This window comes from Canis lupus, chromosome 13, assembly GCF_011100685.1.
Source record: "Canis lupus familiaris isolate Mischka breed German Shepherd chromosome 13, alternate assembly UU_Cfam_GSD_1.0, whole genome shotgun sequence".
In the NCBI taxonomy this organism is placed as follows: Eukaryota; Metazoa; Chordata; class Mammalia; order Carnivora; family Canidae; genus Canis; species Canis lupus.
In genome coordinates, this window is record NC_049234.1 from 44473873 (window position 1) to 44487067 (window position 13195).

The 13195-nt window shown below is 34.2% G+C and overlaps 1 protein-coding gene across 1 annotated transcript in view; it reads right to left on the minus strand.

Moving 5' to 3' along the window:
* NFXL1 (nuclear transcription factor, X-box binding like 1) overlaps positions 1-13195 on the minus strand; it is a 71228-nt gene that overhangs the window by 38089 nt on the left and 19944 nt on the right. Inside the window, exons 5-14 of the mRNA XM_038556030.1 lie at positions 12731-12909; positions 12337-12498; positions 12118-12218; positions 11398-11512; positions 10482-10606; positions 9669-9791; positions 7682-7772; positions 2071-2191; positions 1681-1840; positions 858-949 (exon numbers count right to left, since the gene is read on the minus strand). Coding sequence (XP_038411958.1) covers positions 858-949; positions 1681-1840; positions 2071-2191; positions 7682-7772; positions 9669-9791; positions 10482-10606; positions 11398-11512; positions 12118-12218; positions 12337-12498; positions 12731-12909 — 1269 coding nt within the window. The remainder of the gene's footprint in view (positions 1-857; positions 950-1680; positions 1841-2070; positions 2192-7681; positions 7773-9668; positions 9792-10481; positions 10607-11397; positions 11513-12117; positions 12219-12336; positions 12499-12730; positions 12910-13195) is intronic.

The following is a 13195-nucleotide window of genomic DNA, read 5'->3' on the forward strand; positions in this document are numbered from 1 at the left end:
TAACTGACTATATTTATACAAAGTTTTAGTGCTATGAATCCCCCTCCACTAATATACAGACTAAAATCTTCTGTTTGTAGATATAGCTCCCAACAGCACTGTGCCTCCCAACCTGACTGCACAACCAGTATTTAAAAATGCACACGCCACTTAAACTGGGAGGAAAGATGTGGAAGGACAAAATAGGAGTCAGAGCTTTTAAAAGTAAACAAGAACTCTCTTTAAAAAGGTAGAGAAGGCAAACCAATATTCAATTAGGAACATTACTGGGAGACAACAACCTGTTTTCTAATTTTATGTTGCTTCCCAGAACGTGGTGCTTCTTTTACTCTTATAATCTATAACCTCTACTCTCTGAGGATGAACCATTCCAGGATTCCATAGTACCCTAGGTTTGGCTCCTTATAGCTCAACCCAGGTCATTTCCTGGGAACACTACTTTTCAGAACACTACTTTCTTTCATTTTCAGTGTTTCCTTTAAGTTTGCCTTACCTATAACCTGGCTTTCCTCTGTCCTCAAGGAGCTCACACACTAGCATGGGAGTCAGTTGGGAAAACTAACAGATGATGATCTCTTGGATGAATTATTGTAAGTGTGAGTTGCTATGGAAACTCAGAAGGACACCAAACTCCAGCTGGGGGAAGACTCAAAAAAAGCTAGCTAGAGGTTTTCAAGCAGTATGTAAAACGTACTTAGGAAAAAATGAGGCTGAAGACAGAGAGACTGGTTTATAGACTAGGCCTGAAATAATGATGAATTGGACAAAGATAAAGAGAAGGAGATACCTTAAGGTACATTTTGAACTGTGTCAAAAAAAATTTGTTTTTCTTAAAGTTAAAATTCTAAAATACTTACGTAGGAATAGGAACTTGACATGGAGGACAAGGTAATGCAGTTTGAATAAACGCTGGCTCAGAAGGCTGTTCCCAAGGGCCTGTAGGCTGGTGCTACAAGTAAAAGACATAACAATTTAAAGTAGAGGAATTAAAGCATATGGCCACTATAAGAACCTAAGAAAATAGTTCCATATATCTTCTGCTCAAGCAAGTTGAAATTTTTTCAAGTAACCAAATTGTGCTTACTGAAATATTTTATTCCATCTGTATTCTATCAGATTAGTCCCCTCCACACACATTTGGTATTAAAAATTAAGGCAGACTCCACAGTTTTTAAAGGGCAGAACAAAGGCAATGTAGCTTCCCTGACTTATTATCCAAAAGGGGAATGAGAAACAGAACTCTAAAATTCAACTTCCACCAGCAGAATGTAATCTTCATTATTTTGTTCACTCTTGTCTCCCTAGCAGCTAGGACAATGCTTAACACACAGCAAGGACTCCATAAATATTCACTGAATTAGTGAATGAATTTTGAGATCAGAAGATATCTATAATCCTGAATCACAATATATAAAGGAAGACTGCCTAATTCATGTGTATCGGCATTCCTACATGATTATCACATGACACTACCAAACATCTGTTTATTGGTTTCTTGCCTATTCTATACCATGAGCTTCCTAAGACAAAAGAGCAAGTCTTATTTACCTTGCACCCCAGCTCCTATCACAGTGCTTAACACCCAGTAGGTACTTAATCATTGCTTGCTGAATGACTAAGTAAAATTAAGAAAGCATGACCCAGAGCAATGCACTACCTCTTAATAATATATTCCCTTACCCTGCCAGCTTGCTTTATTAATGCTTGATCATGACATGGAGCAGGACACAAGTGACCACATTTCTCCAAAACTTTTTGGCAAGGTTGATGACATGGAGGACAAGAGCCAAAGTGACAGCGATGTTTTTCTTGACTTGTATGATGGCAAGTTGGTGGTCGACTAAATCATAAAGTACAATTTTTTAAATTACTTTTGATCATTGAACAATTATATCTAAAGTGCAATTATCTATTTATGTATCTTCTAATTCCATACAGAACAAGAATACCATGAATATTAGTATTTTAGAACAGTAAAGCAAAATTTAAAATACTAATAATTTTAAAAATCAATATGAATTTAAATTTGTAAGACACCAGATGTAAGTCTGTGCAGAATCTCATACTAACCTACATTGCTCTTTGCACTTGGGTGGTCTTGTGGTACGTTCCCGGCCACAGGGCACCGTCACCTTTGTAGTACCACAATTGCACTTCACATCTACAGTTTCTGGGCAGGGATAACAACTGCCTGAAAAAAAAGTCTGAAACTTAAAAAGAAATGTCTTAACTATTCAAAAGCTGAATCGAGAGTTGAATCATACAATTGGATACTCTACAATGATAATAAAGAAACTATGTGAATGAACCTCACACACATACACACACAACACTGAGCTAAAGATGCCAAACACAAAGAGTATGTAGTATATGATGCCACTTATATAAAACAAATGGGAAAAACTAATATATACTGTTTGAAACCAGGATTATGGTTATGAAGGATACAAGAAGGGTTTTGGAAATACTGGTAATGTTCTGTTTAGTCATCTGAGTTTTGGTTACTTGGTTATGTTTAGTTCATAAAAACTTATCAAGCTGTATACTTATTGTATACTTTTCTATATCTTTACTGGTAATTCAATTAAAAAGCTTTAGAATTTTCTTTAAAATCTGCTAAAAATTCCATTCTAAATAACAAATTTAACACATTAATCATTTAATCACCATTGCACAAGCAAAATAGATCTACATCTTGGAAAAATCTAACATTATCAATCATCTCTTTGGCTTATTTTCATACATACTTCTATTCAAGCACATTATTTTTAGATAAATTCCCCAGTAAGAGTAATTTAATTAATTACTGAGTATTAATACAAGTTATTAATAAAGGTTGGATTAAATATTTTATGACTATAGAAAAACTGCCTGGAATTACCAGCTCATGTTTACTAGAGGTTTAAACAATTTTAAAAAGTCTTTCCTTTGCACTTGACTGGAATGTGCTGCTGAAAGTTTTTTTTGGGTATGTATGTTAAACACTGTGCTTTAGAGTAATCAGGTAATTAATTTAATTAATTACTAATTAGAGTAATCAGGTTTTGATTTTTGATTACTTGTGCTTTGTGAAGGGCTAATTCTAAACCATTATTTTATTTTAAGCTATAATTCCAAATATTTCTCTTCTAAACATTTTAAGGCAAAGTTATTTGGGTTTCAGCTTTGTTACAGGTTGGTAGGAATACACAAAAACAAAATAAACTTTTTTAAACAGGCTATAAAATTCTAAGGCTCTGACATCTATCTTCAGGGCTTTCTTCCCACTATAGTGTTCTAATAAGTAAGGTTCCCCACTAGAAATGAAATACCAAGAAGGGAATAGAAGTCTTCACCTAAGGAATGAGGATCATAAGAGACTGCTGCCTATGTGTCAGGACCAAACAGAATACTGAAGAGCAGTTAACCTGCTAAGAAACAGACTAATGATGAAAAGTACTCTGTTTAAAGCCTCTTAAACTAGATCCTAAAAGGAACAGAGGATTCTGATTCAAATAATGAACATGGAATAAGAAAATGAGAGTAAAAAGCATCATAGGGAAAAACATTTATGTATTGTACAAGTTACCAAATTTACACTTCAGTGTTTTGAAAATTAAAATATAATCCAGTGAGATATTTTCTTGATGGTAAGACAAGCAGTAGTCCACTTGATCAAATTTTATTTTATCTTTCTAAAAGAATGATCAGGTGTCATATTTTCCACAAGTTAATAATGACCTTTAAGTCTGTCCTCATTCAGCATATTGTATCATTTTCTACACTTTACAATTTTCATTCATTTTCAGTAATTCAAACAGGAACTTATCAAACATAACACCTTTTTGCCACTCTAAACTACAGCATCAATTTTCCTTTTCTGAAATTAAATCTTGAGAAAAAGAGATAATTTCTTTGTAAAGTCTTCCTAGCCATCAACAGAATTTGTTACAGTTTCCTGTTCAACATGACAGATAAATCAGCTTCAGTGATATTTTTTAAATGAAAAAGCAACATATAGAATGCAACTATAGTGGCCAATAGCCAAAATGGGTATACCCGTCCAGTAATTGCATTCGAGAACCGTAGTCAAACTTTCATATGTTCACAGGACAAACATGCAGTTCACACCTCTTCCTATGAGTTACCGTACAACCCTGATCATGAAGGTGTCTCCAGTGATGGAAAACGGCATGAAATAATGGCTCTATACATCTTAATGTAACTGTGGATCAAACAAACGGTGAAAGATGCATCTTAACAGTATCTTCCACATACTTTCCATTAAAGTAAATTTTGTTAGGGACTAGTAAGCTTCTTTTTAAAAAAAAATAAATAAGTAAATACTTTGCCCCCCTCCCCCAAAAAAAGAATCTGGATCTGATCTAACCTCTAATAATTTATAGGAAATACAGAGTTGAGTTGCAATCTGTAAAATCTAGACTCTGTGACTAAATAAAGCAACCTCGTTTCTTAAATAACTGACAAGGAAAACAGAAAAAAGAGAGGAAGAAAAGTATAGATTCATCAACTTTAGAGACACCAACCAATTGCAATATGTCAACGTTACAGGTTTTTGAGTCATACAAACTAAAGTAAAAAATGAAGATATTTATGAGATAATGGAACAGCAGATATTTGCTGATACTAAGAAATATTTTTAACTATTTTTAGGTTAAGAATCTACCCTTTAGAAATGAATATTGAAGGATTTATAGGATTTGCTTCAATATACTACAAGACTGAGATATGTTTTCAACACTCCTCCACTAAGTATGATGCTTGCTCTACCCTTCTTGCAGGTACTCTCTATCAGGCAAAGGATGCTCCTTTCTATTTCTAATTAAGTTTACGTCAAATATGAATGCTGAATTCCATCAACTGCTCTTAGACACTAAGATAGTTTCAACTTTTCCTTTAGTTTATTAATGTGGTGAATCACATCATTAGATTTACTAAAGTTAAACTTATCATACATAATTGGAATACACCCAACCTGATTAAGAAAAATTAAGGTTTTAGATAGCTAATACTATTGTAAGATGGCTGGATTTGAGTAGCAGAAATTTTAATATTTTACAACCTTTTTTTTTTTTTTAAGATTTTATTTATTCATTCATGAGAGAGACAGAAAGAGAAGCAAAGACCTAGGCAGAGGGAGAAGCAGGCTCCTCGCAGGGAGCCTGATGTGGGACTTGATCCCTGGCCTCCAGGATCAGACTCTGAGCCAAAGGCAGACACTCAACTGCTGAGCTATCCAGGTGTCCCTACAAACATGTTTATGCATTAGATTGGCCTGTAATTTTCTCTTACTTTCTTTGTAGATAATATAGTAAGTTGGGACATGTTCCTTTTTTACGTATCCTCTCAAATATTTTATGGACTTAAACACACACACACACACACACACACAGAGATTTTAAATGTTAAAAATCACGTGTAAAAATCAACTAGGCCTGATGTTTTCTTGGTGAGAGAATTCTAAACCACTGATCCAATTTCTTTTACGATAATTCAACTACTTAAGGTTTTCTAATTAAAGGCCAAGTGTTTTAACCACATCAACAAGGTCCTATACATATTATTTGTCCAGCAATCCTTTATCCACCATCTCTTGACCCCATCTATCATTTGCCCCTCTGATCACTTACTTCAATTCTCTTTGTGAATTCTTTCAAATGCTCCTGTCTCAAGGCCTTTGCAATTACTGCTTTCTTGCCCAAAACACTATCCCACTTCCTTTTTCACATGGCTTCTAATTCTTTACTTCTTTTGGGATTCCTCTCAAATGTCATCTTTCTAGAGTCCTCCCATGGATCATGCTAGATTTTCTTTCTATACTTGTCACTATCTGATATTCCGTATTAATTTGATTATTTATTTATATTTTAACAGAGGAGAAGTAAAAAAAATAAGTTCCATAAGAGCAGGCACTTTGTCAATATTGTTCCCAGTGCCTGGTACTTAGACACTCAAATATACTTTTTTAATTGAATTAATGACTAAATTTAGAGTGTTAATGAAATCTAATGAATCAAAGACATAACATGATTTTTTAAAATAAAATTCTTTCACAATTTAAAGGTACTAACCAATCAGAGAACATTCACAGGAAAAGGTCTATGGGGTTAACTGAATATGCCACTTTTCCTAACAGAGAGGCAATGTGATAGGATGGAAACATCATTAAAGTCTGAGTTCACATCTGACCCTTGCAACTAGTTCTATGACCTTGGGCCAACAGTCTCTTTGCCTGTTTCCTTATTATACAAAATAACAGTAGCACAATATACTTTTTGGATTTTTGAGAGGATTAAGTCATTAAGGGAGGTATCTAGTATCCACCAAATCTCAAAGGAAGTTAACAAAAATAATGTAGTTTGTCCCAGGTCATAAAGTTACTAAGTTGCAGAGTCCAGATTTGAACTAGAACCTCTGACCCTAACACTTCCCTTTCCACTACCCTATACAATCAGTATTTCTTTTCATAGCATCGTACTCCAAAGGGATAAAGTTAACTCGGGTTTTTTTTTCTTCTTTTGTTTTTTTAAAGATTATTTATTTATTTGAAAGAGAGAGAGGAGAGAGCACAAGCCAGCAGAAGGATTCCTTGCGGAGCAGGAAGACCAACTCAGGGCTCAATCCCAGGACCCTGAGATCATGACCCGAGCTGAAGGCAGACGCTTACCCAACTGAGCCACCCAGGTACCCCATCCATTCAGTTTTCAATGTCTAATAACTTCAGCAACCCTGAGATGTTTTCAGGAGGTCTGCAAAGTCTCACATGCATAGAGTAGTTTTCCAGATGCCATGGTCAAGTGGTGTAACAACAAATTGAATGCAGAAACATACATGTGAATTTTGCCTATCCTCCTTCAAGCCAGATATTAAAGACATTTGCAGAAATGTAAAACAGTATCATTCTCACTATATATTTTTCAGAAAATATAGTTATTTTCCCAAAAAGTTACCATATTAATATATAATGGGTTTATTATTGCTATTTTTAAATAAAATCATAAACACTCTTATATTGTATTTTAACTCCAAATACAAAAAATACCAATAGATTAAAACCAACATCAACAAAAAGTCTTTGAGTACAATAAGAATGTGAATGGATCTTGAGACCAAAAAGGTGGAGAACCACTGGCTTAGGATACATCCAATCCCTTATCAGACTTAATTAAAAACCATAGAACATTTTAATTAATTTAAAAACTGTGTAGGGGAAGCTGAGAAGGAAATAACATGTGTTACAGAAAGAACAAAACTTTTACTTTTTTTTTAATATTTTATTTATTTATTCATGAGAGACACAGAGAGAGAAAGGCGGAGACACAGGCAGAAGGAGAAGCAGGCTCCGTGCAGGAAGCCTGATGTGGGACTCAATCCTGGGACTCCAGGATCACGTCCCGGGCCAAAGGCAGACACTAAACCGCTGAGCCACCCAGGGATCCCAGAACAAAACTTTTATATTCAGAAGGTCTGGGTTCAAATCTTAAGCTATACTGCTTTACTAGATATTTCTGAGAAAGTCACTGAATCGTCTTTAGCTTAATCTCCTTGTAAAATAGGGATAATGGTGACTGTCCTACCTTCTCCAGATTGTTAACAGTAAGGCAGTGAATATAACAACTCTTTATCAACTATAAATCACTATATAGATATAAACAAAATTACAGTTATTATTAAATTTTACCTCTGTGGCAGACAGATGGACATTTATGGTTTCTACATCCTAAAGTCCGTCCGCAGTTTTGATCACAAGGAGGACAGTTTCCAGGGCAACACTGAAGGAAAAGCAATATATAAAGAACAGGTCATTTGAAAACCATACATAATATAAACGTCATTATTAATTATTCTCAAAACTTATGAAAAGCAAGAGATACTTTTCACCATAAGAATAAAAGTATTCAAGAGTATCAACATTACTCTCTCTAGATAGACTGCATTAAAAACTTATAAATTTAAATAGATAATGACCTAATTTAATGAAGTCAAGCTAAATTTCCTTGCCCTTTAATTATTCTGTGACTTAAAACAGTCCCATTAGATAACTTCATTTCTAATTTATCTAAGCAGAGACTGCCAACATTAACCAAAGGAATGGATTTGGTCAAATCCAATAGTCAATTCAGGCAAACAAGTCTATTTTTTAAATGTAATGAAAATAAATTAATGTATGGTTCAATGTATAGATTAGTCTGCAGTTATTTTCAAATCATGGCATCAAAGACTAAAGGAATGAAAGGCTAATTGCTTCTAACTTTAGCAGACCTCCCCCAATTCCATTTATGAACACACAGCAACTACTTAAAGCCCATCTTGCCATCCTAATTCCTTCCTTGACTTCTCATATATCCAAACTTTAGGGAAAAAAATACAGACTACAACTGTCTTAAAGAAACTCGGGAAAAAAAAGAGAAAAAAACTTAGGGTTGTAACCTACTTAAGAACAAGTCTCAGTGTAGAAAAATAGCTCAAAACAAAATACACAGTATTGAAAAGCAACTAAAAGTCAAAATAGTTCATTCAATTAGATGAATATTTGCCACAGAATACTATGTGCCTATCACTCTGCCAGTAACAGTGGGAGAAAAAGAAAGTTATGTGGTCCATGACTTGAATAAGCCTTTCAACATTTCTGGTTTTGACCATGATGGGAGTAATAATGATCAGATTTACTCTTTTTTTTAAAAAACAACTAAGATATAAGGCAAAATACATGAAGCAGCAGTTTTTAGACATTAGACAACTGGGCAGCACAGTACAACAATCTGTAAAAGAAGAGAGACAAACAAGGTGAGTCCTATGGTAGCACTTGCTTAGACCTGGTTTCTAGGCTACAACACAAGGAAGAAGATCACAAGCAGAGTCTGGGAGTATCATCATGTTGAGCGGACAAAATTCATACTTCAAAGAGGTCAGTGTGGCTAGAATTTGTGGAGAAATGGTAGCACCACAGAGAAAACTCTAGAGAACTCAAGAAAGGATCCTTGAGTCCTTGGCTGAGTACTGATCTTTACGTGTATAATAAGAAAATAACCAAAATCTGAGAAAGAACCACTGCCAAGAGAAGGCACAACCATTTCCAGAAATTATTTAAATATCACCTATATCATCATCTACTATGTTTTAAAATCCAGGGAACAAAAAAAATTTTTTAAATTTTTAAAAATTAAAAATAAAAAATAAAAATAAAATAAAAATAAAATAAATTAAATTCAGGGAACAGAAACAGTCCAAGAACCAAGTCAAAAGGTTTACGCTTGGGGATCCCTGAGTGGCTCGGCGGTTTGGTGCTTGCCTTTGGCTCAGGTCCTGGAGACCCAGGATCGAGTCCCACATCGGGCTCCCTGCATGGAGCCTGCTTCTCCCTCTGCCTGTCTCTCTTCCTCTCTCTCTCTCTCTCTCTCATGAATAAATAAATAAAATATTAAAAAAAAAAAAAGTTTTATGCTCAGGGCCAAAAAAGACACCCCTGTCACTTAAAAACCTTGGTAAGATTTCCCACTAATATAAACAATTAAGATTAATCTAGAATATTTATTAGTATTTCATATGGAAAGCAAAGAACACGCTTGAATATCTGGAGAACAAATCGTGATGGCACTTATCACAGTCTCAAAAAGGACAAATTCAAAACAATTTTTAAATCAGTTTCCCAAGCTTACTACACATACCTTTCTCCTACACTGATGCTTCTGACAGTCCCGCATCTTAACACACTTAGTCTCACACAAATAAGGTTTATGACATGGCATTCGTTTTGTATGTTTTCCACAGCGACAATGCTTTTCCACTTCCTGGAAGAATGGAATAAATGTTATTAAAACTAACTTTTGTTGACATGTTTTGTTTTTTCCCCCCACATTGCAATCTCTATAATTAGTAAAGAATGAAGAAGTTTCAAAAGTCCTTTCATATAAAGGACTTTGCAAAAAATAAAGCTGAGTTTCCTAAGATATTCTTTGTATCTTACTTTGTTACAATAAAGATTTCATAGAATTTCTATTATATCTAGCAAAAATTGGATATTAAATAGTGAAACAATAACACATTAAAATCACATCTGGGTATGCCATATCATCTGCGCACATCTTGTTTCAGTAAAACAAAAGAATTGGATTATCTAGTAGTATGGTCAAAACCAAAAGGACATAAACTTTAACATCTCACTTCTAGGCATGTATTTCTTTCCATCATCACTAGGTCAACTTCATCATTGCTTTGAATATCTTCTGGAAACAAATAACCCCACACCAGATTATAAAAAAAGACAAAACTTAAACTTATATCAAGCAAAATCAAAAAAGGGTAATTTTTAGATTTAATTGTTGGCAACTCTCCTACTTCTCCACCATAAATATTAGGTCACAAAACTCATACAGATCATCACACAGATGTTTAGGAAAGTAATGGAAAACAATTATAGCATAATCCCATTTGACACACAAAGATAGGTGGTTCTTTAATTATTATAGGAGATGACTAACTTGTCTACATGTTTCACAAGGACCTCGGTGACAACGCTGTGAACATCTATGGATTCCACATTCAAGTACTTTGTCACAACTGTCTCCACAAGTTGGTACATCTTCTGTACAAGGCAAAGAAAACTCTAAAAGCGGACAAAAAGGCAGAGTTAATAAGATACATTGCTATAAAGCACTAACAACATGCCATGTTCTTTTGGCTCTCTAAAGAATAATAGCCCTTTCAGACTATGAATTTTTATCTAAATAAAAGAGTAAGACTATGTAAACCTCTATGAAGAATTCTACAATCTCTAGAATTATAAAAAGAAAATTTGCTCTTAACAACCTCACAGGATTAGGAAAAAAAAAAATGTAGACTTGAGAACATTATGAAACTGACCTTTAACTTAAACATATTAAGTGTTGGCAATAATCTTACAAATATGTACGTTGGTATTGGTGCAGAGTCAAAGAAGTAGACTCAAACTGCATCCTTCTAAGCCTAATCTCAAAGCAGCCAAATTATATTAACCCATAACCTAATACACAATACAATACTGACAACAGCCTATGATTATGACAGACACTACACCTTTATTGCCAGACACTACACCAAATACTTTATCTGCATTTTATCATTTAATTCTCACTCATTTCATTCTCTTTATCTTACAAAGGTATTATTACTGCATTTAACTTGAGAAAACTACAATTCATGAAGGCAGAATTTGAACCAGGATATGCCTGACTCCAATGTCTGAGCTCTTAACTCATTAAGCTATATTGTCCTCTCACCAAATGTAAAATAAAATCTAATATCAGATTGGTATTTTTATTAGATTATGAAGTCACACAAAAATCTAAATTAAGAGCATGCTCTAAATGAACATGATAAATAATTGTATTCCATTAAAGTTTTTTAAAAAAGCCTTACTTGACTTCTGACATGGACAGAACCTTTTCCCAGATCGAGGACATTCTCCGCAAGCACCAACATGGCAAACTTGCTCACATGTATGATTACCACATGGCAGTGTTTTCCCACATACCTAAAATAAAATGCAATAAGCACTAGTGAAGGACTTAAAAGTTAACAGAAAAGACTTTGTCCATGACATAATCTATTTTTCAATCACAAGCAACTTCTTTATGTTCTTCACATTATGCTTTATGTCTTACATAGATATCATATACATATACACACAAACACTTCCTATGTACCAAAGAGTCTATTTTTAAAATAAAGGGGAAAACGTACATAGAGCTTCATATGACCATCTACCAAAGATTTCCAAATGATACTAAAACCATGTCAATTCTAGGACAATCTACAAAATCCTACTTTCTCAATTGGATTAACTCAAGAAGGGGGTAGTGTTAGCTGAAGAGAAGGGAAAGACAAGGAAGGAGAGAGAGAAAGAAGCAGAGTACATATATGTACTGAATCCAAAATTCAACATATAGCAATTAATTTGGGAAAAAAAATTTCCTCCACTAATTAAAATTACATTCAATTGGCAAATAGTTTCCTAAAACATGAAAATAATTCATTTGATTTGCTATTCTTCTTTTATGTAGCTAAACCTCATTAGCATTTCTAATTGTTTATGCTTTGTGTACTCTTTAATACAACCCCTCCAACCCCTACACTTACTTGATCACAGTGCCACAGTGGACTTGCACAGCTTCTTTCGGCTATTTGTTTCCCACAGACACATTTTTGCCTACTAACTCTTGGACAGGGCGGACAATTCCCTAAAATCACAATGATAAATTAGCATAGAAACATTACAAAAGCAATAAAGACTAACTTGATTTTTACTTAAGATTTTTACTTAAAAAGTCAGAATACCTAAACACATGACCTTTTTACCTGCATGACAAGGACTTTCACATTTATGGTGTCCACAAAGCAACTTCCGCCCACATGGCAGCTGACATGACCATTCCTTAGCACTGCACCTACGAGGTATAGGTTTTGCTTTTTTACAGTAACAAGTAATTGTGACCATCTTTGGACAAGGAGGGCAGGGACCTAGAATCCAATGAAAGGGGGAAGAAAAAATTACAAGTCAAAATTTAAAACTTTCAACTCCTAAACCTATCAGTAATTTGTAAAGCTTTCTTTACTGATACTTTAAAAAGCATGCCTTTCTAATATCTTCTTATGTAAACCTAATTTCTGAATTAAACTTTCACAATTTTTTTCTGCCTCAACATAAGAAATAACCATCCACAAATAACTGGAAATGTAGTATTTAACTCACCTGGATGACAGAGGAGTAAACACTTATGGCCACAAGGAGGTTTAAATTCTCTCTCACATACTTGGCCACATGAGTGAGGCACAAGCCATGGATCTAAAGGTGGATCTTCTACTTTTCCACAATAGCAATAGTACCTACTAGGTGTGTCAGATCGTTTGTATTCAAACCTACATTTTGGACTACAAAAAAGAATGAAATTACTGAAATTAATTTCATTTTTAGAAGCGACATGAGAAACAGGAATATAAATATACTTAGTAGTAGAATATACGCAACTAATTTTTTATTAATGCACCTTCTGCTCTATCTTTATATTAGTAAGAAACAAGATTTTACAAAAATCAATTTCAACCATCTACAACAGCTCTGTCCAATATAATTTCTTGAGTTGATGGAATGGTTCTATACCTACCATGTCTAGATCAGTAGCCATCAGCCACATATGACCAGCGAGCACTTAGAATG